The sequence below is a fragment of the Chlamydomonas reinhardtii genome, chromosome 5, assembly GCF_000002595.2.
Source record: "Chlamydomonas reinhardtii strain CC-503 cw92 mt+ chromosome 5, whole genome shotgun sequence".
Taxonomy (NCBI): Eukaryota; Viridiplantae; Chlorophyta; class Chlorophyceae; order Chlamydomonadales; family Chlamydomonadaceae; genus Chlamydomonas; species Chlamydomonas reinhardtii.
The window spans coordinates 385,517-411,007 of NC_057008.1; the positions used below are offsets into that span (position 1 = coordinate 385,517).

Genomic DNA, 25,491 nt, shown 5'->3' on the forward strand with positions numbered 1-25,491 from the left:
CCCCTCCCCTCCCCTCCCCTCCCCTCCCCTCCCCTCCCCTCCCCTCCCCTCCCCTCCCCTCCCCTCCCCTCCTCCTGCCCCCCTCCCCTCCCCTCCCCTCCTCCCCTCCCCACCTGTGTGGTGTCCTGGTCCAGCAGGTGTGTGTACTTGGTGCGCCCCGCCCGCCCGAAGTTCTTGACCTGCAGCGGGTGGGGGTGGGAGTGGTGAGGGGGTGTTTTAATGAGCACAAGGAAAACATTACTTTCAGGGCAGTGCATGCGATGCAGAGTTACGCTACAGATTATGCAACAGACGACGGGTGCGCGCTGGTCGTTCCCACGTAACATCCCCCGTCCACAGTCCACACCCTCCCCCCCCCCCTCCACACACACACACACACACACACCCCACACGCCTCTCCTCCCCACCTGCATGACCTTGGGCAGCATGGACTTGTCGAACTTGTCCATGCCGGTGGGGGCGGAGTAGTCGCGTTTGAAGATGTCGTCCACACCCGTGGTGCCGCGCGTGTCGTCCGCTGTCTCCTGCCGGTGGTGGCGGGGGGGGGGGGGTAGCCATCCATGGGATGGTGTGTATCAAATATGAAGTGAAGTGGGGGGGGGGGGGTTAACGTTGAACCAATCCCGTAAGGAAACAGTCGCGCGGCAAGGAGAACGGGGGGGGGGGTTGTAGATACCAGCCCAAACTAAACCAAATCCAATGCAGTAGAGGTGGGAAGCGCGCGTGTATGTGTTGAAAATCAGAAGGAAACCCAACACGCGCAGGACAGTTTGTGCGTGTGTGTGTGTGTGTGACAGTGGGTCTGTGCCTGCCAGCTGTCGCCGTCATACCGAACGTCACTATCTGAACCCCCCATACCTCCCCCCACCCACCCTCTACTGCCCCCTCTTTGGATGTCGGCACTTCATACTCGTGATCTACTCGCTCCGTTCTCCACAGGAATGGCTAACACCCCCGTTTTCGTTTATTTGAACTGGTACTCACAACCCCCCCCCAAAAAACCCCAAACCCCACATCCCACCTGGAAGAACGCGCCCTTGTGCCAGTACTTCTGGAGGAAGTTCCACTTGGCCTTGGGCGACGCCTCGCGGACAGCCTGTGTGCGGGGGAGAGGTGTAAATACCAGCCCAAACTACAAACTAGCGGAGCACAGGCAGAAGCGACAGGGGTTAGCTGTGTAGGGGTCGGGGCGGAGGGGTTTACACGCCCGAGCCCAATGGAGTACGGTAGGTCCCAATCGTGAAGGTCAAGGTCCCCCAAAGTCATGCCTGGAAGCCCCCCTCCCCTCCCCACACGCACACACCTTGGGGTTGGCCTTCTCCCAGGCCGCCCGCTCCTCCTCCGTCATGTTCTTGAGCCGCTCCCTCTCCGCCGCCTCGCGCTCCGCAGTCTCACGCTCCTCGCGGTCGCTGTGTGTGTGTGTGTGTGGCGTGTGTGTGGTGTGGGTATGTGTGTGAATGGGACTATGGGAGTGTGTGTGAGTGAACAGGAGGTCAAAGACTGTGTGTGCGCGTGTGTGTAGGGCCAGTTGTAAGAGGGGAAGCAGGGGGTGCAGTTGGTGATGTAGGTGTCCCGTCCCCCTGTGCCCCCTCCAGCCCCTTGTGCCCCCCGGTTTTGGTTTAGTTTGGGATGGTATTTACAACCCCCCTCCCCTCAGGCCCCCAGCCCCCCCAGCCATCCCCTCAAGCCCCCACCCGAGCAGCTACAGCAGCTCGCATACGCGGCTACAGCTTCTCCTTGCAGCGCTTCTGCTTCCTTATGAGCTTGGTCAAGAGTTAACCCCCCCTTGCCCCCTGCCCCCGCCCCCACCGCTTGATGCGCCTCAGCTCTCGGCCCTTCCACGCCTCGTATGCCGCCACCGGCTCCTCGTCGTCGTCCGTGTCGATGTCGTCCACACCCGCCGGGCCCGCGGCGGCGGCGGCGGCGGCCGCCGCCTCCAGAGCCATCTGCTCCGCCAGGATGGCCTTGGTCTCCTCCTGCGCGTGTGTGTGTGTGTGTGTGTGTGTGTGTGTGTGTGTGTGTGTGTGTGTGTGTGTGTGTGTGTTAAAGAGCACAGTTGCGCAAAGACAGTGTATGCGATGTGAGTGTGTGTGTGTGTGTGTGCGTGTGTGTGTGTGTGTGGTTGGTGGTGTGTGTGTGGTTGGTGGTGTGTGTCGTTGATGGTGTGTGTCGTTGATGGTGTGTGTGGTGAATGGTGTGTGGTCGGTGGTGTGGGGTGGTGGGGGATGTAGGGCTGTAGGGGCATGGTGGGCAGGCCGGTGGATAGCGGGATTGCGGGGTTTTCGGAGGACTGCTCGTTTCCGTCTCCTCTAGACAAACACAGCACTTGCACAACCCCAGAGGCGCCCTTTCTGCGTTCCGCCAACGCACAAACACAAACACGACAAACCCGCCTGCCCCGACGCCGCCGGCCCACCTTGCGTGCCGCCTTGCGCGCCCTGTCCTTCTCCACGACCGCCTCCTCCTCCTCCTCCAGGGCCGCGCGCTCCGCCACAGTCTGCGCAACGCAGGCGGCGTACGGGGGAAGCGGGTTGTGTGAGGTTTCCATGCACGATGAATTAACACAAGATGATGCTGACACGGGGCAGGTGCAGCCAAAACAGTGAGGTGTGAACCGTGGGGGCCTGAGACCCGTCTGCCCGTGCTGGGGAGTGTGGGGACCGGACCCGTCACAAGACCAGACAAAGACCCGCACAACGCGAAGGCACGCCAGCGAGTCCGCCCAGCTACTGCCACCCCCCAAACCCACCCCCGCCCTCCTCCTCCTCTTCCTCCCCACCCCCCTGCCTGCTGCTGCCCCCCGCCGCTGCTATTTCGGCTGCTACTGTTGCTGCTGCCTCAGCTGTTGCTACTGCTGCCGCCACTGCTACTGCTGCATGCCCCGGCCGCTACTCACGTCGCGCGCGTGCTTGGGCACGAACACGGGCTTCAGCAGCCGACCGCCTGTGTGGGAGGGGGGGGGAGGCAGGGAGGCAGGACCAGAGTTAGAAGACAGCGGTCCCCGGACTGAATAAATCACACGGGGATTACAGTCATGATTACTTAAAGGACTGGTAGGCACGACCGGGCCGAGTACAAGTACGCCCCCGGGCCATGCGCGGCCCTGGCCCTCGCACGCCGCCCCCGCCGGGTTCCCCGCTCTCCCGCCCTCCGTACAAACACACACGCCACGCCCGCGCGGTCCCCCGCTCCCCCCTCCTCCCGTACACACATACAGAAGTGGTCGGCCGTAGGCACGACCGGGCCGCTAGGCCATAGCTGGCAAGCACGAGTCTACCTTCAGAGGACTAGTATGCCCCTGGGTCACGCCGCCACGGCCCTCGCACGCCGCCCCAACCGAATCCCCCGCTATTCCCCCTTCCCGTACACACACTCGCCGTCCGCACCGGGTCCCCCGCCCTACGCCCCCTCCCGTACAACACACACACACACACACACACACACACACACACACACACACACACACACACACACACACACACACACACACACACACACTGCTGGGTAAACGTTGTTTAGCGCGCCCAGGGTGCGGAGCATGGACGCATACAGGTGCATCGCGGGGTCAGGCCGAATGGTCGCCCGTGGGGTTACAGGCTTATCGCGGGTAAGTATGACTACCTGGGTCACGACAACCACGCGACGCTCGGTAAATTGGTAGGTATCCGTAAGTAACTCCGGCGTCGTCTGGGCGGGCTTTCGTTTCGTTTTTTAACACACACACACACACACACACACACACACACACACACACACACACACACACACACACACACACACACACACACACACACACACACACACACACACACACGCGCCGCCCCCACCCGGTCCCCCCCCTTTTCGCCCCCTCCCGTACACACACACACACACACACACACACACACGCCGCCCCCACCCGGTCCGTCATCCTCGTCGTCTGTCTCGTACTCGGACGACTCCTCCTGCGGGCGTGAGGGAGGGCGGCGTCAGGCGGCGTCAGGCGGCAGGGGCGGATGAGGTGCGAATAGTGTTTGTAAGCGCTGAGGAGTGAAAAGCGGTGGTTTGGACGAGCCTTCAACCAGTGCGGGCCCCCCCCACAAACACACACACGCTAGGCCCCCCCCGCCCCGCACCTCCTCCTCCTCCGACTCCTCCTCCTGCTGCTGCTGCCGGCGCCGCTCCTCCTCCTCGCGCTGCTGCTGCAGCAGCCTGAGCGGGGAGGGCGGGGGGAGGGCGGGGGGGGGAGGGCGGGGGGGGAGGGCGGGGGGGGGAGGGCGGGGGAGAGAGCCGGAAGCCAACGTTTGGGGCGGGCTCGTCCGGTCGTGCGCATCAACACACCGTACACAGGCACAGACACACACACACACACACACACAAGCTTGGTAATATGGTAGGTACTCGCAAATAACTTCGGCGCCGTCTGCGCGGGCTTTCATATCGTCCCGCCAAAGCATGTCCCACCAAACCGCCCCCGCGCCACCCACAGACCACCCCCGCAGATCCAGCCCACCCCCACACTCGTTCTCACAGCCAAACGCCACGGCAGCCTCCCATGCGCCCCGCCCCCTGGCCCCCGCCCCGCCCCCTCCTCCCATGTCCCCGCCTGTCCTGCCCCCGACCCCCCTCACCTCTCGCGCACCGCCGCGCGCCGCCTCGCCACCGCCTCCTCGTCGTCCTCCTCCTCCTCCTTGTGGCCCTGGCCCTCCGCCGCCCGCCGCCGCGCCACACGCCGCTGCATCTCATCCGCCGGCACGTCGCCCTGGCGGTGGCGGTGGCGGTGGCGGCGCAGGGTGGGGTTGTGGTGGTGGGGTTACATTCATGAATCGCAAGGAAATGGTAGGCGGGGGCTGGGGTTGGGGTGGTGGTGGTGGTGGTGGTGAATATGGTGGTACCGGTGCCGGTGCGGTGCCAGTGGTGCCAGTGGTGGCGGTGGTGGCGGTGGTGGTGGTGGCTCTGGCGACGTGCCCACGTGCGTGCGTGTGTCCGAGCGAAGCGTGTTGCTGTGCACTTGTTGCCCAACACGTCCCGGTCCTCTATACACACGCCACACGCTCGACTCATTGCACCGATACACACTGCAAATAGCTAACCCCGCCTCCCTTCCCCTCCCCCTTCCCCTCCCCCCGGCGGCGCCGACGCGGCCACGGCGCGGGTTGCCTTCGGTCATCCGTACGCAACCACTCGCCTTGCAACACCTGATGCCTTCACTTGGGTGCCCCCCGACTCCCCTGCTTGTATCCAGTTCCCAATGTTTCAACCTTGCGACCCCCCTCCCCCTCACACACACACACGCCCCCTCACCTCCAGCACTGGCTGCTCCGCCTCCGGCTCCTCGCTCTCCCCCCGCCGCCGCCGCCTCAGCTGCGCCTCCTCCTCCTCCTCATCCGCCTCCTCGCTCGGCTCCTCGCTCCGCGCCCGCCGCCGCGCCTGCGGCCCCCCGGCGCCGCCGTCGCCCTCGCCGCCGCCGTCGCCATCGGGCTCCTCGCTTCGCTCTCGTTTCACGCGCACTATCTCCGCCGCCCGGATTTGACGGCGCTCCTGTGCACGTGCGAAAAGGGTGCGCATGTGTGTGTGTGTGTGTGTGTACGTGTGTGTGCGTGTGTGTGTGTGTTGGAAAGCACGTGTGGGGAAGGAAGCACTCGTGTCACGTGCGTGTGCGTGTATGTGGGGGCGGGGGGAGGCGGCGGGTGCGGGTGCGGGTGCGGCGCCTGGCTGCGCCGGGGCCGCCAGTGCAGCGGGAGAGCGGGCACCGAGGGCTGTGCACCGCACACAGCACACCGCACGCGTGCTAAACCAGCTTGCAAACCCCCCTCTACCATCTTTGCAACCCCCCGTCCCGCGCCCTCCCACCTGCATTCCGCGTGGTGGAAACAGCCCCCTCTTCCCTCTTTCTGCTTGCTTATGGGATGGTGGACACAGACCCGCCCCCATTCCCCGCCCCACGTGCCAAAACACACACGCCCTCCCACCCCCCACCTGCAGTGCCTCCTCCCGGTCCGCCCCCCGCGACTGCTGCAGGCGGGCCAGGCGGGGGTCGTCAGCCCTGGGGGGGGGGGGGAGGGGGGGGGGAAGGGGGGGAGGGGGGGGGGTTACATGCATTTAGTTTACGAAGTGAAGTCGTCGCCAGGTACAAAGGGGGGGAGGGGGGGACGGCATGCAGTGATTGTGTGTGTTTTGTGTGTATGCGTGTGTGGCGGCACAGGGTGGGCAGGAGACACGCGGTGTTCGATGGGGCTATGAGCGGCGGGAGTGGGGCTCTGCGGGGCGCACGCAGCCGCGGCATGTGCCTGCTAGCCCTGTGCTGTGCTGGTGCCTAGCTGCATGTCCCACCCCCTCAACCTGTGCCTGCATGGCTGGTGCACGCCGTTTGCCCCCGCCCGACCCCTCTCTCCACACCCTCCTTCACAAACACCCCCCCCCACCCCCCTTCACTTCATATTTGATACACACCATCCCATGGATGGCTACCCCCCCGCCCCGCACCCCCCCCCCCCTCTGCCCACATGCCACTCTCCCCGGCTCCACGCCACTATGCCCTGCCACGCGCTGTCCCTCCCAGCCCCACCTCTTACCCCACATCTTCTTGCCCCCCTCTGCCCCCCTGCGCCACCCCTCTCTTACCCACCTCTGGCCCAACCCCCCTCTCCCTCTTCCCCTCCCCCTCTCTCTCCCTCTCCCTGGCCCAACCCCCCTAGGGTTTGTCAGCCCTAGTCACTGGTCAGGCCCAACCCCCCTCTCCCTGTCCCAACCCCCCTAGGGCTTGTCAGCCCAACACTAGGGCTTGTCAGCCCTAGTCATCAGTGGCTTCGCCACTACCAAGTGTAATTATTTTCCCCCTCTCCCTCTCTTCCTTTCTCCCTCCCTCTCCCTGTCCCTGTCCCAACCCCCCTTTCCCTCTCTTCCTCTGTCCCTCGCTTCCTCCTCCTCCCTGCCGCCCCACCTGCGCACAATGACCGGCGCTGCCACCTCGGTGCGCACACGGTCCCGCGGAGCCGCGGCCGCCTCCGCCTCCTCCTGCTGCTCCGCCCATTCGGGCGCCTTGCCGGGCCAATAGCGCTTCACGCGCGTACGGTCCACGCGGCCCTTGTCTGACTCCTCCAGCGCCGTGCGCGCCGCGAAGGCTCCCGACATGGCACCTTCTAGCCCGCAGGCAGCTCCTGCTGGGCGCGGCGCAAGCTATTTCGCGGTGCAGACACAGGAGATTGCAGCCCGCCGACGCGCTCTTCTGCTAGTCGTGATCGAAATTGGTCTTCCTTATGCAGTTGGTAAGAACAAGTATAGACCAGGCTCTACCGAGCCATGACGCCAGTGCCCGAGTCAGAGCCAGTTGGCGTAGGGTCCTGCTCTATAAACAAACTTTAAACTGGCAAAGAATCGTGTGGTTTAGACATAATGCGTATGTGCGTCCTGCAGAGAGTGCTGTTAACTGATTTCAATTGGGCACTGTCCATGGTCTCATTTCCCCTTGGTGCTTGCCATTCCGGGCACAGTTATAGATATAGAGCACAAGTTGCTGTAGTTTCAGGTCAGCTGAGCTGTTGTAGAGCTAGGCTTGAAGAACTATGGAAGGGCCACTGCCTAGAAGAGCGACAATAGGCAGCACCATTGACACCATAGATGTGTGAATGATACCAGAAATCGATTGCAAGACGCGCGGGCCCACTTTAGGTAGAGGGCCCCGCACTTGAGGGCCTCGGCATGAGTTTGAACGCTTCCATGCAGTCCACGGAGGAGGGTAGCGGCCTTGGCGCTGGCCTGGAGGCTGATGATTTTCACCGACGCGCTCAGGCGATGCTGCAGGTCAGTGATATTAGCAACCCGGGGCACTTGCCCCAGAATTGTAGCACCGCACGCGGTCACGCTATGGGACCGACCAGGCAGCGCGCTCGCTGCATTGCGCGTCTTGGACGGCGTGCAAGGACGCGCCTAGCTCTACTGAAGTTGCTCTGGCGCGCTGCGCAGGAAATCCGGTCGGTGCTAGCGGGTACAGGCAGCACCGGCGGCAGCTCCACCAGCGGCGGCAGCGGCGGTGGCACCGCCGACGCCAGCGCAGCCGCTGTTTCAGGTGGGGTCCGCTGTCTGGCTGCAGTGGGGGCTGGGCAGGAGGCACTGCTGGTCCTTGCATGGGTAGACGCGTGCGTGTGTGTGCGTGATTGCTCGGTGGTGTATGCTGGCGAACTGGACAAAAGCACGGAAGGGTCTGTTGACCACTTGACCGGATGCCGCTGAGGCTCCGCCGAGGTCGCTTTGCCTAGCGGGGTACATGTTGGGGGGCGGGCGCCAGGCCGCAGCTGCGGCCGTAGTGGTGTAGTGCTGGGCGGTGTGGGGCTATCACACGGCACCAGGGACGGGGCTGCTGTTGTGAGGCTGCGGCTCCAGTGCTCGGCGCGCGCCAGATACGTGTTTTTCAGAGCACAAGGAAAACAAAGCGCAAAGACAGTGTATGTAATGCAGCAACGCGACGGCATACGGATGTTACCTGAGACATGTGTTTGTTTCTGTGTATGTGTGTAAGTGTGTGTGCGTGTGCGTGTGCGCGCGCGAGGCGTCAGGCACGTGACAGCGCCGCCCCCCTCGCGCCCGCTCACCGCCCGCTCACCGCCCGCCCACTGCCCGCCCGCCGCCCGCGTCTGCCACACACACACAGGCGCACGCAGCAACCAGGCGCCTGCACCAGTGGGCGGCTCCCAAGGCAGCACAGGTGGCGCACCCGCACCCGCCAGCGCCGGCGTCACCAATGCTGTGGCGGCGGCGGCGGCGTCGCCGGCAAAGGCAAAGGCGGCCATGCGCCGCTCACCGGCGCCATCGCTGCCGCCGCCGCCGTCGCAGCGCGGCAAAGCATCGCTGAGGGCGTCGCCGGCGGGGACGCCGAAGAAGCCGCCGCCGCCGCCGCCGTCACTGCCGTCGCCGGCGGCGGTACCGCTGGCGGCAGGGCCCGGCGCGGCGCTGGCGACCGTGGCGGCGGCGGCGGCGTTCGCCTCCGCCGCTGCTGCCGCCGCGGCCCCCACTCCCAGAAGAGGCAGCAGCAGCGGCAACGGTGGCGGCGGCGGCGGCAACGGCGGCGGGGGTGGTGGCGGGGGTGGTGCGAATGGCGTGGAGGTGAGGGCGGTCGCGGCTGATTGCGATGACGGGGAAGACGACACCGCGGCGCGGCGGGGGGTGGGCGCTGCGGCTGGTGCCCACACGCACACCGACACTCCCAACCGCGGCAGTAGCAGGCAGCGGTATACGGCAGTAGCAGGCTGTGACGCGGGAGCAGGAGGTAGAGGAGGGGTGGAGGCCGACTCGGCAGTTGCAGCGGGCGGCCCGGCCGCTCGGTCACGGCAGCGGCTGTTTGCGGAAGCCGCGCCGGCGGGGCCGGCAGTAGCGGCTCCGTCGCCAGCAGCTGCGACCTCACACCCCCTGCAACAGCCGCCATCCCCACAGCTACAGCTAGAGCAGCAGCGGCAGCAGCAGCAACCTCGGCTGCTGCCGGTGCGGCCTCATGAGTTCCTCGGCGCCGCCACCGCTGCCGCCGCGGTGGCGCTTCTGCAGGCCGCCGCTGCCGCCGAGGGCGGCGGCGGCGGCGACCCTTCGTCTCCTGGTCTGTTGGACTCCCTGTCGGATTCGTACGGCAGCCCGGATCTGTACGATCTCAGTCCGGACCAGCCGCGGCGGGCGGCGGCGGCGGCGGCGGCGCTGCGTGGCAGCACCCCCCTGCGCCGCCTGTGCGCGCTGCTGTCGCCTGCGGGAACACACGCCGGCGGCGCCGCCGCGGCGGCGGCGGCGGCCGCTGTGGCGCGAGAGGCGGCCGCGGCGCGAGAGGCCGCGGCTCGGGAGGCGGCGGCTCGGGAGGCGGCGGCGGCCGCTGCGGGTGCGGCGCGGGCGCGGGCGGATGCGGCGGCGCGGGCGCGGGAGGCTCTGCAGGTGGGTGCGCGTGAGTATGCGTGATAGTATGACTAATATGGGCATAAGAGTACATCGGGTACCCATTGGCAACACACCTCCACTTCCGCCTCTTCTTCTCCCCACAGGCGCTCCTCACCGGCGATACCGCCGCCGCCGCCGCAATGGCCTCCCAGGCGGCGGCGCTGACGGCGGCGGCGGACGCGGCGCGGCCCGCCAGCATGGACGCCGGCGGCAGCAGCGGCAGTAGCGGCGGCAGTAGCGGCGGCGAGCCCGGCTCGCTGCAAGGCCAGCAGCGGGGGCGGGGGCGGGAGCGGGGTACACACGGCGGCGCTACTGCCTCGAGCACCGGCGACGGCAGCGCAGGCACCGGGGCGGCAGTAGCAGTAGCAGGCGCCGGGGCAGGGGCAGCAGCAGTAGCAGTAGCAGGGGCAGCAGCAGTAGCAGCAGCATCAGGGGGCGTGGAGCCGGAGGTGTCTTGGTGCAGCAGTAGCAGCAGCCGGAGCCGCGGCGCCACCGCCGCCGCCTCGCCCGCCGCCGCCGCGTCAAGGGCCACGTCACCGCCTGACGCGGCCACGCCCACCTCCTCCGCCACTGCCAATGGCGACACGGGTAACACTGGCGGCGGCGGCGGCGGCATGCCGGAGCCGCCGCCGGCGGGGCCGCTGTCAACGCCAACACGTGCCAGGGGCTCTGTAGCGGCCGCCGCCGCCGCCGCACCGCTGCCGCCACCTCCTCCTCCTCCAGGTCCGCCGCCGCCGCCTGCATTCAAGCCCACAGCGACCGGCGGCAAGGGAACATCGCCGGCGAAGACCCCGGCGGCGCCGCCCCCGGCGCCGCCACCGGGGCCGCCGCCGCCGCCGCCGCCGCTGCCTGCTGGCGGCGGTCTTAAGGGAGCGGGCCCAGCCATGAAGACACCGCCGCCGCCGCCGCCTGGCCCGCCGCCGCCGCCACCTCCAGCCCTCCACATCAAGGCGGGGACGCCAACCAAGACCCCACCGCCGCCGCCACCGCCTCCGGGACCTCCGCCGCCGCCGCCACCGCCGCTCTCAGCTACCGGCATCACCGCAGCCTCATCCGGCCGAACGCCGCCGCCGCCGCCGCCGCCGGGGCCGCCGCCGCCGCCACCTCCCGTCAGCGGCATCGCCAAGGCAACACCGGGCAAGGGCCCGCCGCCGCCACCGCCGCCGCCGGGGCCGCCGCCGCCGCCACCGGGCCTATTCCACCTCGCGCCCATTCGCACAACACTGACTGCAGCCGCCGCCGCCGCCGCCACCTCAGCTTTCGGCAGCGCCGCTATGACGCCGCCAGCGCCGCCGCCGCACTCCGCAGCTGGCACGCCACAGGCGGCGCCGGCGGCCGCCGCCGCCGCCGCCGCCGCCACGCCCACCGCCCTCGCATCCACATCCGCCTGCTCCACCCCCACCCTGGGCCGCCTGCATCAATCCCACTCCCTCCCCCAGCCGCCCTCCCTGTCCCAGCCACCCTCCCTGTCCCAGCCGCCGCCGCCGCCGCCGCCTCTGGAGCGGCGGGCGCTGCACTGGGAGGCGCTGCCTGCCAGTGCGGCGGCGGCGGTGCTGGGACCGTCGCTGTGGGGCAGCCCACTCATGCAGGTGAGGCGGCCCCGGTGCTGGTGTGTATGGTTGTGTGTGCGTGTGTGTTTGTGTGTGTGCGTGTGTGTGTGTAGGTGTGTGTAGGTGTGCGTATGTGTGTGTGTGTATGTATGTGTGTGTGTGTAGGTGTGTGTGTGTGTGTGTGTGTAGGTGTGTGTGTGTGTGTGTGTGGGTGCGTGTGTGTGCGTTCATGTGTGTGTGTGTAGTGTGGTTGCCTGGTTTTTCCCACAAGCGCATCCCCCCGACGCCTTCACTTCTTACATAATCATGAATGTAACTACCCCCCCCCCCCCGCCGTCACAGGCCATCGTGCCCGTGTCGCTGCGCACCGGGGCCGACAAGCTCGCGCTCTTCGCCCGCAGCAGCAGCAGCAGTGCGGGCGGCGGCGGCGGTGGCGGCGGCGGCTTCAGGGCGGGAGGCGGCGGCGTGCGGGGCGCGGGTGAGCAGGGCAGTGTGCTGCACGCGTGTGTGTAGTGGTTGGGCGAGGCACAATCATGATCGGAGAAAGTATGTTCGGGATTTCGTCTTCCGTATGTGTGCCTTCGGCTTACGCGTCTCAGGTGTACGGTGTATTTGTATGTGGTGTGTATAGACAGGTACTAGGGGTTGGGCATGGGTGCAGGCCAGCTGACGTCCTCCTACTCCCCCTCTTTCTCTTCCTGGCTCCCCCTCTTCCTGCTCCCCCGTTTCACGCTCCCCCTCTGCACGCCCCCCAACCCCAACTTCTCCCCCCTGGTTCCTGGCTACGCCTTCACTTCTTAAGTAATCATGGATGTAACCCCCTTCTTCCTCCTCCCGCTCTGTCACGCAGACGGGCGTGTGTGTCTGCTGGATCCAGCCACAGCGCAGAACGTGCTAATCAAGTTCGCCAAGGCCGCACTCAGCCCGGAGCAGGTGAGAGGCTGAGTAGCACAAGGGGAAAGGGTTGAACTGGTGTGTGTGTGTGTGTGTGTGTGTGTGTGTGTGTGTGTGTGTGGCTGTGTCTGCGCGTCTGGGTGTATTGGGCGGGGAGCAATGGGGGCACGGGGACAGGGGTGGGGGTATGGGTAGTCACTCCGTCTTGTATGGGCAGCTGCCCACCACCAGCAGCAGCAGCAGCAGCAGCACGCACCCGCCTCACTACCTGCCTCCCCCACCTTCCCGCCCCCCACCTGTTTTACGTGCTGTCCCCTGATACCCTGCTGATATCCTGTTTCCAATGTTTAACCTTGCCACCCCCCCTTTAACTGATCATGAATGTAAACCCCCACGTAGTATTGTGTCACGTAGTATCAGTAGTATCTTGCAACTGTCGCCTCTGCCTGTGCTCCGCTATTTTAGCTTGGTTTGGTTTAGTTTGGGGTGGTACTTACAACCCCTATCCTCCACCTCCCCCCGCTTTTCCAAACATCCCTGCAACCCCCCGCCCCCTCCCCCCCTGCGCCGCCGCAGCTGCGCACTGCCCTGGAGCGCATGGATCACACCGTGCTCACACCCACCATTGTGCTGCAGGTGTGTGTGTGGGGGGGAGGCTGGGTGGGGGGTTGGGGGTTAACGTTGAACCAATCCCGTAAGGAAACAGTCGCGCGGCAAGGACAACTGCAGCTGCATAAGCGAGTCGTTGGTGGGGGTGGGTGGGGGGTGGGGGTTGTAAATACCAGCCCAAACTAGACCAAAACCAACGAAAAGGGGGGGGTAGCCATCCATGGGATGGTGTGTATCAAATATGAAGTGAAGTGCCGACGTGGGGGGGCTGGGGAGGGGTGAGTGGGTGGTGGGCGAGGTGGGTGGGGAGTTTGGATGGGATGAGGGGGGAGAGAGGGAGGAGAGGATTAGGGCATCCACGCAAGGCGAATGGGGGGTTGGAGAAAGGGAATGGGGTCGGCGGCATGCGTCTTGTTGCTCCCACTTCCAACTCTCCACCCTTCCCTCCCCTTCCCTCTCCCCTTCCCTCCCCTTCCCTTCCCTCCCCTCCCTTTCCCTCCCTCTCCCTCTCCCTCTCCCCCCCAGTGTCTGGGCGGCTGGCCCAAGCCCGAGGTGCTGGAGCGAGTGCTCGACTGGTTGGCGGCGGACCCCGACAACACAACCACCAGCGGCGGCGGCGGCGGCGGCGGCGGCGGCGGCGGCGGCGGTGGCGGTGGCGGCGGGCTTGGCGGCGGCGGCGCCGCCGCCAGTGGTGCGCGGTGGCAGTCCCTGGGCGCGGCGGAGCGCTATGTGGGCGTGTTGGGCTCTGTGCCGCAGGCCCGATTGCGGTTGGAGGTGATCAAGATCAGGTGGGGGCGACGAGGAGGGGAGGGAGGAGGAAGAGGGGGAGGGGGAGGGGGAGGGGGAGCCGGGCATTGGCACGCCGGGGTGGGGCCGGGTGCCTGCAGGGTGCTCGTCTCATGTGTCAAGTTGCGACACGCTGTAACAAGTGAATGCCTCCGGCACGCCCCACCCCCGCCCCCCTGGCTACGCCTTCACTTCATCATTAATCATGAATGTAACCCACACACACACACACACACACACACACACACACACACACACACACACACACGCACACACACACACACACACACACACACGCGCGCACACACATACACACACACACACACACACACACACACATACACACATCCGTCGCGCCGTCTGGGCGGGCTTCGTTTTGTTGTTTTCTTTTCAACACATACACACACACACACACACACACACATACACACACACACACACACACACACACAGGCACCATTTTGATGAGGACCTGGCCAAGAAGGGGCGGCTGGCGGCGGCGGTGGCGGCGGCGTGTGAGGGGCTGTGCGGCAGCTTCGCATGGAGGCGGCTGTTGAGGGTGAGGCGCCGCGGGAGGGTGGGAGGGTGGGAGACGGCTTGTGTGTGTGTGTGTGTGTGTGTGTGTGTGTGTGTGTGTGTGTGTGTGTGTGTGTGTGTGTGTGTGTGTGTGTGTGTGTGTGTGTGTGTGTGTATATATATATGTGTGTTCGTTTTCGCCATTTCCAAAACGGGAGTTGTGTGGGGTGGGGTGTGGAAGGTGCTCCCAGCGCTCCTGAACGCGCCCGGCGCGACGTAGGCGGCTGCTGTGGCCGCTGCGTCAACTCCTTCCAACCGCTGGCCTCCTTCCCGGCTATTATCACGGCTTCATGCCCACCCCTCCATCATCAAAGCATAGGCCACGCTCTCCTCCTCGCTCTTTTGCATTGGGTTCGGTTCAGTTTGGGCTGGTACCTGGTCCCCCAAACCGCCCCCCCCCACACACACACCGGTGCTGTTTCTGGGCGGGCTTCGTGATTTTGTTTTTTAACACATATATTTTTCGATTTTATCCTTGTGCTCTATAACACACATAGTCACACACCTACACACCGACACAAGCGCGCTCACACACACATACACACACTGTCTTTGCGCTATGTTTTCCTTGTGCTCTTTAACACACACCCCCTGCCTCCTCAGGAGCTGCTTGCCCTGGGCAATGAGGTGAATCGCCACCGCGGCGCCCCGCCCGCCGCCGGCTTCCGACTGGCCTCGCTGCACCGCTTCGCCGAGTGCCGCAGCTGGGACGGGGCCTGGTCGCTGCTGGAGGTGAGCAGGAGGGGGAGGGACTTGGAGGGGGAGGTGGGAAGGGAGGGAGGCAGGGGGGGAGGCGGAGGGAGGGAGCGGGAGTGGGAGTGGGAGGGAGGGAGGCGGCGGGGAAGGTTTGGGTGAAGGCAAAAGGAGTATCTTGTCGGCACATGTCTAAACGCACTTTCTTTATGTCATGCAAGCACCCATGTTTCCCCCTGACATCCACCCACCCGCACACCCCCACCCCTGTCACAACACCCCGGTCCCCCACAACCCCTTACCCAGATCGCTGTGGAGGGTCTGCTGCTGCGCCCCAGCGGCCGCCGCCACCTGGAGGCGCTGGCGGCGCTGGAGGAGGCGGTGGCGGCGGCGGGCGCGGTGGACCTCAAGGTGGGGGGGTGGGGGAGGTGGGGTGGGGGTTGGGGGGAGGTAATGATTGGGGGAAGGGGGGGAAGGGGAGGAGGAAGTTTGTTACCCGCCGCTGACACATATACACACACAAATATACACAGGCACACACACACATACACACACACGCCCTCCCCCCCACTGCCAGGTGTTGTCGCACGACGTGTCGGAGATGGACGAGCGCGGCACGGCGCGTGTGGCGCGCTTCCTGGACTGCCTGAGGGTGAGGGGGTGGGGAGGGGTTGCGGGTGCGGCGGTGGGCGTGCGGCCGAGGGGTTTGGTGGGTGGTGGTGGGTGGTGCTGGGGGTGAGGCAGGGAGGTGGGGAGGTGGAGTGGGGGTGGGGATGTGTTAGGGGTGGGGGGGAGGCAGGGTGGCAGGAGGTTGAGTGGGGGTGATGAAGTGTTAGGGGTGGGGCTGGCGGTGTGGGGGTGCCGCTGATGTGTCGTATCTTCCTTGCGTCAGTCAGTCAGTCAGTCAGTCAGTCCCGCAGGCAGGCGCCATTGCATTTACCCACACCCACACCTGCACCCACACCGCCCCCTCAGGCGCAAGTGGAGGAGGAGCAGCGGGGGCCGGCCGGCCCTGCGCCCAGCAGTAGCAGTAGCAATGGCAGTGCCGCTGCTACTGCTACTGCGGCTACTGCCGGCGGCAGCGGCGTTGGCAATAAATCCATTCCGCCGCCTCCGTCGCCCATTCCGCCGCCGCCACCTGCCGTCGGTGCCGCCGCCGCCGCCCTCCGCCGCAGCACTACGGGTGGCGGCGCCGCCGCCACCAGCGCCGCCGCCGCCGCCGCCACTGACAATGCGACCTCGTCCGCCTTCGCCGCCGCTCGCGCCGCCGCAGTGGCCGCCTCCGGCTCTTCGGCTACCGGCGGCGGCGCCGGCGGCTCTTCGTCTGCCGCGGCGCTGCTTCGGGAGTGGTCTGATCTGTACGAGCGATGGCGGGCGGAGCACGAGCGCTTGAGTGACAGCCTGAGGGGGGCGCTGGCGGCGGTGGGTTTAGCTTGCGGGACAGAGGGGAAAGGTTGTTTTCACGCGGGTAGGAGGAAGGACATACATGCTAGTATAGTGTCTTGTGTGCAGCCCCGTCGCATTGTGAGGACGAGTCGCGCCAAGTAACCCCTACACGCCCATGTATGCCTGCTTACACAGACACACGTCCCCCCCTGCGTTCTCGCACCCATTCACATACACACACAAATACACACACACACACACACACACACACACACACACACCTCTGCACGCATGCACACTTGCACACCGTCTTTGTGCTGTCCTTTCCTTGCGCTCTTTCACACACACACACACACACACACACACCTGCACGCCCTGCCCACACAGGTGCGTGAGGCGGCTGTGCTGCACTGCGAGCTCCGCGCCACGCCCGCCGCCACCGCCGCCGCCGCCTCCGCCGACCCGCGCGAGGCGGCGGGCGCGCCACGGGAGGTGCGCGAGTGGCCGTTCGCCCACGGCCGCACCTTCTTTGAGACCATCAAGGGGTGAGCAGCAGGAGGGGCCCCGGTGGATGGGGAGGGGGAGTTGCGCATGAGGGTCGATGGGAAACCCCAATTGAATGTGTGCATGTGCGTGTGTGGAAGAGTGTGTGGAAGAGTGCGTGTGTGTGTGTGTGTTAATCCGTCAAACACAACACACCTGCGCAGTCCTCGCATGCCTGACGTCGACCGTCTGCCCCCGCCCGCTCCCCTTGTCCACACGCATCATAATGACACATCATCCCAAGCACCAGTCACAATAACATCAACAAAAAAACCCCAACAGGTTCCTGGCGCATGTGAAGCAGGCCGCTCTGCGCCTGCGGTCGCTCATGGCTCGACAAGCAGCAGCCCGGCAGGAGGCAGCCAAGCGACTGGCAGACGCCACAGCAGCCGTGGCGGCGGCTACTGCCGCCGCCGACGCAGCGGCGGCAGTAGCAGCAGCCGCCCCTCCCGGCTCGGCGCGGGCCGGCGGCGGCGGCGGCAGTAGCAGCAGTGGTCGGCCGCCGCACCCGCCACACCACAGCCACAGCTGTAGCACCGGCGGCGTCAGCGCCAGCGCCCTCCGCCGCGGCGGCGGCAGTGGCGGTGGCAGCAATGGCGGCGCGATTACTTCTTACTCCTCCTCGCCGCTTCCGCCGCCGGTGCCGCTCACGCCCTCCACGCCCTTTGTCTCCCTGGACGGCATGACAGCGGCTGCAGCGGCAGTAGCAGCGGCCGCACCCACAGGCGGGGCCGCTATGTCCTCCGCCCTGCCACACGACCTCCATTTTCACCTCCCACACCAACACCAACACCACCAACAGCAGCAGCATGCGGACGCACGACGGCGGCGCTCCGCCCCCGGCTCCGCCGCCTCCACCCCCGGCTCCTCCCCGCCGCGCCTCAACGGCCACCACAACCACCACAACCAACACAACCAACACAGCACCAGCCAAAGCCACCTGCCGAACGGCAACCACCACAACCACCAAAACGAACTGTCCGACGGCAACATCCAGCCCGAACACCCATCGCACCAGCAGCAGCAGCAGCAACAGCAGCAGCAGCAGCAACACCACTTACAGCGGCGGGCGGACGTCTCGGCAGGACCGCACTCGCCGGCACCGGGGGCCGCCGCCAACCGCTGCAGCGACGGCGGCAGCACCACACCCCGCCACCACCACCACCAACACCACCAACACCACCCCGCAGCGGCGGCAGGTGGCGGCGGCGGCGGTGGTGCGGATGGCACTGGCAGCACTAGTGGTGGCGGCGGCGGCGCTGGGAATGGCAACTGCGGCGGACCCACCCCGGACGCCGCCGGCGGCTACACGGGGGGTAGCTGGGGCTCCGTGTGCCCGTCCGCGCCGGGAACGGGGGCGGGGGCGGGGACTGGGGTGGGGACTGGGGTGGGGGCGGCGGCCACAGGCCGTGCCGCGGCGTGTAGCATGGGCGGTGCGGGCAGCATCAGCGGCGCCGGCGCCGGCGGTGGAGGCGGAGGTGGAGGTGGAGGTGGCGTCTGGGCCACGCCCTCCGCCTGCGGCCCCGCCGCCGCGCCGGCTGCAGCAGCAGCCACCGCAGCGGCGGCCTCTACTCCGGAGCCGCCGCCGCTTGTGCCGCGGGCACTGGGCCCCGTGCTGGACCTGCTGGCGGCGGCTGCGGCGTCGTCAGCGGCGGCGGCGGATACGGCGGCGGCGGCGGGCGCTCCCGACAGCTCCCCGCCGGGACCCCACATCTCGCCGCAGGCCGCGGCGGCGGCGGCAGGCACGGAGGCGGCAGGGCCGGCGGGTCCGGCAGCAGCGTCGGCGGCGGCGGGGGCGGCTGATGCGGGGGCGGCAGGGCTGGAGTGGGACCTCGCAGACGCGCTGTGCGGCGAGGCATCGCTGTCGGGCTTGGGTGGCGGCTTGGGTTGTGGCGGCGCCGCCGCCCGAAACGACGGCGCCGGCGAGGCGGGGTATGAGGAGGGCAAGTGCGAGGGCGAGTGCGACGACGGCTGGGGCTCCGAATTGAGCAGCCCGTCCCGCACGCCACCGCCGCCAGCGCCTCATGCGTCTGCCGCCGGGGCTGCAGGCGCGGCTGCGGCTGCAGCTGCCGCCGCGACGGGGGTCGACGACACGGCCGCCGCTGACGTGACCGCGGCCGCCGCTGCTGCTGTCGCGGCATTGTCCAAGAGTGCCAAGAAGAAGAACAAGCGTAAGCAGAGGCGCCGGGCGGCGGCGGCGGCGGAGGCGGCGGCGGCGGCTGGTGGTGGGGCTGCTACAGCCGAGGCAGGGGCGAGTGCTGACGCGGATGCTGACTCCGATGCTGACGCGGACGTGCACGTGCTCGTGGGCGACGGCGGCGGCGCGGCGGCAGAGGCGGGCGGGCGGGATGTGGTGAGGCGGCGGCGGACTGGCGGCGGCGGCGGCGGCGGCCACTGCCAGGCACCGGTTGCGCCGCCACCGCCGCCGCTGCCGTTTGCAGCCGGGGGCCCGGCCGCTGCCGCTGAGGTCTTGGCGGCGGGGGCGGCGGGAACGGCGGCTGGGGCGGCGGGAACGGCGGCTGGGGCGGCGGCGGGGCCAGTGGGCTCTGAGGCCGCAGCTGTGGCTGAGCCGGCTTCGGAGCATGCAGCCGAGGCGGGCGCAGGCGTGGAGGCCGAATCGGAGGCGGCCGAGGAGGCAGGGGAGGAGGAGGACCTAGCGTCAGAGGAGGAGGATGAGCTGGAGGATGACGGGGTGAGGCGCGCGCTGCTTCTGTTGCCCCCCGCTGCCCGCCTCACATATGATGTGCTGGGATTTGCTGTCCTTCCCCTACGCCAACCTCCCCGCACCTCTCCCCTTCCCCCTTCATAGCTGCCCTCCCCCCCCGGACCCCCTCCCCTCCCTCCCCTCTGCACAGCGGGTTGTGCCTCTTCCTCCGCTGCTGGTCCTCGACGCTGACCTGCTGTGGCGCCTGCCGACCCGGCTGCGCACCGCCGCACTGGGCCGACTGCGCCGTTCCGTAACAGCCGCGCGACCGCAGCAGCAGCAGGGGCAGCAGCAGGGGCAGGGGCAGGGGCAGCAGCCTGAGGCGGGGGTGCGGGTGGAGGCGGAGGTGGAGGTGGAGGCTGGTGGTGCTGGGGGCGAGGCTGAGGCTGAGGCGGGGGCGGGGGTCGAGGACGAGCCGCGAGAGGCTGCGGCGGAGGGCGGGCAGCAGCAGCAGCAGCAGGGGCATCAGCAGCAGCAGCAGGGTCTGGGAGCGGACGAGCGGCTGCAGCTGCTGCGGCGATACCTGCTGGGGCAGGGACCGGGACAGGGGGGCAGCAAGGCAGCGCGCTGGGCGCCGGTGGTAACGGCGGCCGCCGGCGGCAGCGCCTCCGGCGGCACCGGATTCCAGCGCTACCGCAGCGGTCGGACGCAGTCGCAGCCACCCGCCGAGCTGGGGCTGTTGCTGGCCGATGCTACTGCTGCTACTGCTGCTGCTGCCGGGGGTGCTGCTACTGCCGGGGGTGCTCCGGCCCAGCATCAGGAGCAGCAGCAGGGGCAGCAGCAGGGGCAGGGCGGCGGCCCGGCGGTGAGTCTGGTGCTCACCAGCCGCCGCACGCTGCCGCAGCTGCTGCAGCGGGCCAGTGCGGAGGCGGTGCAGCTGCCGCCGCCCTGCGCGCTCATCACCTCGGCGGGCGCCATGGTGGGTGGGTGGGTGGGTGCGTCTTGGCTGTGCCGGGGCTGTGCCGGGGCTGTGTCGGGGCTGTGCCGGGCTGTGTCGTTTGGGAGCGATCGCTTTGATGACCGAGAAGATGCCAGCGCCTCAACACACGTCTCCTTTGCATATGTTGTACAGCGTATGGCTTCCTGGGACCCCCTCGGTACTCCACTTCACTCCGCCCCACTCAATTCAACTAAACTCAACCTCACCAATGCACTCAATTTACCCCAAACTCCGCTCGATCTGTGCCTCCCCCCGCCTGCCACAGATGTGGCGCCGGGGGACGCCGACGCCGCGGCCTGCCCCACTGGCGCCCGCCGCCTCCCTCGGCCGTCGCTCCATGCAGCTCCCCCGCTCCCACCACTTCAACAGCAGCCACCACAGCCACCACCAACACCGCCACCAGCACGGCACACACGGCGGCGCGGCCCTGCACCCTGCGCCCTCGGCACCCGACTTCTCAGCCGCTGCTACAGCCGCAGCCTCGGCAGTAGCAGGTGGGGTCGGGGCCGCCGGCGCGCGGACGGGTCCGGCCGTGTGCTGCTGGGCCTCCGCCAGTCCGTCCACACGGACCAGTGCCACCGGCGGCGGCGGCGGCGGCTGTAGCAGCGGCTGTAGCGAGGACGGTGGCGGCGCCGCCGCCGCCGCCGCCGGCGGTTGCGATGGGGCCGCCAGCTTCTGGGAGCAGCAGGCGGCGCTGCAGCTACAGCTACAGCTGCCGTCAGCAGCGGAGGCTGAGGCTGTAGCAGGAGAGCCGGGCCGCGGCAGCCCTGGCGGCGGCGGCGGGGTTGCTGCCGCCGCCGCAGCTGCTGCTACAGCCGTTGGCAGCCCCGGCGGCCTGCACCGCAGCTACAGCTGGTGCCAACCCTCGAGCACTGCCGCCGCCGCCGCCGCCGCCGCCGCCGCCGCTACCACCGGAGCTGCGGCAGGGGCCGGGCCAGACGGCGGCCGTGATGGCGCGGATGGCACCCAGGGTGCCGGGTCGGGTTCCGACCTGCCGCCACTGCCCGCCGCCGCCGCCGCCGCATGTTGGCGGCGGGGACCCTCCCGGGCGCAGCCGGGGCGGCGCCGGCAGCGGCACCAGTAGCAGCTGCGGAGGCGGCGCGCCGCTGCCGCCGCGCCCGCGCCAATCGGGTGCCGCCGCCGCCGCCGGCCGCAGCAGCAGCGACGGCGGCGGCGGCGCCGGTGCGCTGCTGGCCGCTGTCACCGCTGCGGAGGCGGAGGGCTGGGCCGCCGGGTCCGAGGCGGGGGCTGCGGCGGAGCCGGATGTTCCGTGGCAGCAGTGGTGCCGACACGGCAACGACGATGGCGATGGGGATGGCGGCGGCGGGCCCGGTGGTTGCGGAGCGCTGGAGGCCGAGGAGGACCCTCAGGCGCTGCTGTGGACGTGGGAGCCCGAGCCGCGCTGGCAGCAGCACCTGCAGCGGCCGGCGGGGGTGCTGCGCGGCGCGGCCGAATGCCGGGCGCCCGAATTCCACGACGAGGTGTGTGTGGGGGTGGGGTGTGTGTGTGGGGGGGGTGTTTGGGGGGTGGGGTGCGTGTGTGTGGGGGGGGGGGGGTGCGTGGGTGTGTGTGTGTGTGTGTGTGTGTGTGTGTGTGTGTGTGAGGGGGGTTTGTAAATACCAGCCTTAACTAAACCAAACCAATATAAAGTAGCGGAGCACCGGCAGAGGCAGAGGGGGGGGTTGCAAGGTTAAGGCAATGGGATAAGGGTATGAGCGCTGGGGTGGGGGCAGGGATGGGGGGGTATTTCATTCCAATCCAATGCGGATGGGGGTGGCGTGGTGTGTGGAGTGGCGGGTGGGGTGACATGTGTGCATGTGGTGCGCAGTGGGGGTGGTCCGGACGTGTCGCTGCCGCGGTGTCGGGACACGCGACAGACCTGCCCGCCGGTGTCCATACGGTACTGCACACACACCTGCCCACATAGTGTGTGTGTTTATGCAGCCTTCGGGGAAGCACCACGTGAAACGGCGATCCACGCATGGCACTACACACATCGGTCCTGCCCGCACACCCCCTCCCACACCCCTCCTTCACCCACACCCCCTCCCACACCCCTGCCCACACACACACACGCGGCCAGGTGCGCTACGCGGTGGAGGCCGCGCGCGCCCGCCTGCCGCCGCTCAGCCTGGGCGGTCTGGCGGACGTGTGCCCCTACCACCTGTGCCTCCAGGTGGCGGCGCGGGAGGAGGCGGGGAAGCAGGAGGGGAGGCAGGAGGGGAGGCAGGAGGCGAAGCAGGAGGGGAGGCAGGAGGCGCGGCAGCGGCGTGGTGGTGGCCGGCAGCAGCAGCAGCAGCAGCGGCAGCAGCAGCTGCGGCAGCAGCTACTGCCGGAGCAGCTGCTGCCGGAGCAGGTGGCGGCGGCGCTGTTCGCGGAGCTGCGGAAGCTGTCGGTGCAGGTGGGTGGTGGGAGGGGAGGGGGCGGCGCGGAGTGCCGTGGTGGTGGGGATGGTGGTGGTGGTGGTCTCCCGTCGTACTTGCGAGCCTGGACATGTGTTGTTGCCTAAATAATATGCGACACATTTACACACACACCAGACGCTTTTATGTAACACGTCCAACTTCCAACCGCGCGCGCGCAGGTGCATGTGGAGCTTCAAGACGACGACGAGCACACACACCTCAACGCCGCGGGCGGGGCTGCGCCCGCAGCGGGCGGAGCCGCCCGCGTGAACGACAGGGGCAGTAGCAGCGCCAACAGTGGCAGTAGCGGCGCCAACAGGGGCAGTAGCGGCGCCAACAGGGGCAGTAGCGGCAGTAGCAGCGGCGGCCCACGCTGGCTGCGGCTTCACTTGGTGCCGGCGGCGGCGGCGCCTCACCTGGCGGCGCGGTACGCCCTCCACCACGTCCTCGGCGTGGGGGCGGGCGTGGGCGTGGTGCCGATGCTGGCAGCAGCAGCAGCAGGTAGGGGCGCAGGGGCAGCCGGGGTGGAGTCGACGGAGCCGATGGAGTCGGTGGGGGAGGCGGAGGCGGCGGCGGCTGCACCCTGGGCGGCGGCGGGCGCCACGCATGTGACCCGCCTGGAGCAGCTGCTGGAGCTGCTACAGCTGCAGTAGCTGTGGCGGTGTGGTGGCGGCGGCGGGCTGTAGCCGCGAGCTGAGGCTGTGGCTGGGATGGGTGAGATTGTTTTGACGACGAGGCTTCGGGACACGGAATATGGCGTTTCGACATTGAATGACGGCGAAGCAGCATTGCCCTTCTTTCTACTAACCATGGACACGCGGACCACAGCGTATGCCCCATGGACATATTGTTTTGCTAAACAAGCAATGACATGCCCGGCGGTACCTGACATTTACTTTGACCAAGTTGTGACTTTCGCCAGAGCGCACACAACGTTTTGCAGTCCGTCACCGCCAATTGCGTTGCGTAGGCTTTGGTGTGAGTAGCCGCCTTTGGTGGGTAGTCTCGTTAGCGATTAGGCAGCTTGGACGAAACAAACAGCAAGCCCAGCAACAACAACAACAGCAGCAGCAGTCGCTAATTCACGGGCGACAATGCGCAGTACATACCGGCACACACTCGAGTGGTAGTGCCCGCAATACCGAAAAGGACGGCAGCGGGGTGAGGGGGAGTGGGAGGACGCATGGTGACACGGTGCGTGACTGTGTGTGTGTGTGTGTGTGTCTTTATGACAAGGTTTGCAGTCAGCTGTAGGCTGTGGAGAGTCGCAAAGCTGCAGGCCTGGCAGTTCATGGACTTTTGATGACAAATGTGCCAGAGATGAGATGGAAACCGGCGTACCCAGGCCGCTAGATGGGCCTGTGCGTGTGCGTGCGTGTGTATGTGTGTGTAGGCACATTGACGAAGCCCTAGGTGCTTACGGCCGCACTACGGTCCCGTCAAGACTTGAACATGCGGAATACTAGTAGGGTGAAATAGCAATAGTCAGAGGTGTATTACCGCCATTCGACCACTTCAGACACAGGACGATCCCAGGACGTTACAGGACGGTAGTGGGCGAGGCGCACGGAAAGTCCGTAGGTCGATGCAGTGTGTTGTGACGGGCCGTGCTTGACCTAGACACTGAGTAGGCAGGTGCCGGCGGTGGGCTCCAAACACATTACACAGAGGCGGTTCGCCTGAACACACTTTGCGGGTGACATGAGATGCTGACGTGTCGTTGAAGCGGCGCGAGTGCTGCGCTGCATGATGTAGTGTGGTGTGCATGTGCATGTGTATGTGCATGAGGTGGAAGTAAAAGGGGGAGGTGTGTGCCTCCTAGCACGCCAGCGGGGCACGGCATGCCGCCTGACGTGGCGTGCAAGGGTGCAATGTGGCTTCATGCGCAATTCTGAGCCCGGAAGTCGGGCGGCTCCACGCAGGTGCATACAGTTCAAAATAGTGGACACGATGATCTCAAGTGATGGACAAGCTGTAATGATGTACTTGCTACTCGGAGAGTCGGAGGCTCAAGTCTGGTGTCCGAACAAGCCGGGAGCTTCCAGAGAAGCTGACGTACCGCACTGGTGCACTGCCCCAGGTGCCCCGCTTTAGCGAGCAAGACCTGCTGGGTACGATGTACTGCAAAGTCTGCATTAGCATGTACGCCGCATACACACACCGTCATACAACGGCTGGGGCTTGGGAGTTGGGTACGGCACGTCCGGAAATCTTTGAAGCCCGATGGTGAGGAGCGGCTGGCGCTGGTACCCCAGGGAGTGTGGGCCGGGCGCTGGCACCGTGGCGGCTTTGGGGGTGGCCGGTGGCCCCGGCAAAGCCTTAGTGCTGGTGGGCAGCCACGACAGCTCTAATAAATCAGAGCTCGCGCTCGACCCTTCGAGACAGAACTTCCAATTGAGCAGGCTATTACTATCATCTGCTCAATTAGCGAGCTGGCCCCTGTAATCTGCGCCTTCATCGCGGAGCCGACCGACCTCTCGTTGACATAATCAATCACCCCGAAGCTGCACACCA

The 25,491-nt window shown here is 67.1% G+C and overlaps 2 protein-coding genes across 2 annotated transcripts in view; one reads left to right on the forward strand and one right to left on the reverse strand.

The window, feature by feature from the left end:
- Nucleotides 1-7,366, reverse strand: part of CHLRE_05g232950v5 (uncharacterized protein) — an 8,506-nt gene extending 1,140 nt beyond the window's left edge. The window contains exons 1-13 of the mRNA XM_043062165.1: nucleotides 6,923-7,366; nucleotides 5,959-6,025; nucleotides 5,284-5,520; nucleotides 4,611-4,741; nucleotides 4,116-4,191; nucleotides 3,899-3,944; nucleotides 2,897-2,943; nucleotides 2,417-2,497; nucleotides 1,810-1,976; nucleotides 1,304-1,409; nucleotides 1,022-1,096; nucleotides 408-524; nucleotides 114-179 (exon numbers count right to left, since the gene is read on the reverse strand). Coding sequence (XP_042924548.1) covers nucleotides 114-179; nucleotides 408-524; nucleotides 1,022-1,096; nucleotides 1,304-1,409; nucleotides 1,810-1,976; nucleotides 2,417-2,497; nucleotides 2,897-2,943; nucleotides 3,899-3,944; nucleotides 4,116-4,191; nucleotides 4,611-4,741; nucleotides 5,284-5,520; nucleotides 5,959-6,025; nucleotides 6,923-7,113 — 1,407 coding nt within the window. The 5' untranslated portion in view covers nucleotides 7,114-7,366. The remainder of the gene's footprint in view (nucleotides 1-113; nucleotides 180-407; nucleotides 525-1,021; nucleotides 1,097-1,303; nucleotides 1,410-1,809; nucleotides 1,977-2,416; nucleotides 2,498-2,896; nucleotides 2,944-3,898; nucleotides 3,945-4,115; nucleotides 4,192-4,610; nucleotides 4,742-5,283; nucleotides 5,521-5,958; nucleotides 6,026-6,922) is intronic.
- Nucleotides 7,367-7,486: 120 nt separating this feature from the next.
- Nucleotides 7,487-25,434, forward strand: CHLRE_05g232900v5 (uncharacterized protein). The gene is made up of 20 exons (XM_043062164.1): nucleotides 7,487-7,782; nucleotides 7,945-8,047; nucleotides 8,630-9,888; nucleotides 9,996-11,480; nucleotides 11,784-11,919; nucleotides 12,292-12,374; nucleotides 12,912-12,971; nucleotides 13,470-13,732; nucleotides 14,184-14,289; nucleotides 14,910-15,038; nucleotides 15,306-15,410; nucleotides 15,577-15,651; nucleotides 15,975-16,421; nucleotides 16,773-16,930; nucleotides 17,211-19,620; nucleotides 19,784-20,551; nucleotides 20,838-21,550; nucleotides 21,627-22,053; nucleotides 22,656-22,973; nucleotides 23,157-25,434. The coding sequence occupies exons 1-20, from the start codon at nucleotides 7,699-7,701 to the stop codon at nucleotides 23,628-23,630; spliced, it is 9,603 nt and encodes a 3,200-aa protein (XP_042924549.1). The 5' UTR covers nucleotides 7,487-7,698; the 3' UTR covers nucleotides 23,631-25,434.
- Nucleotides 25,435-25,491: the final 57 nt, after the last annotated feature.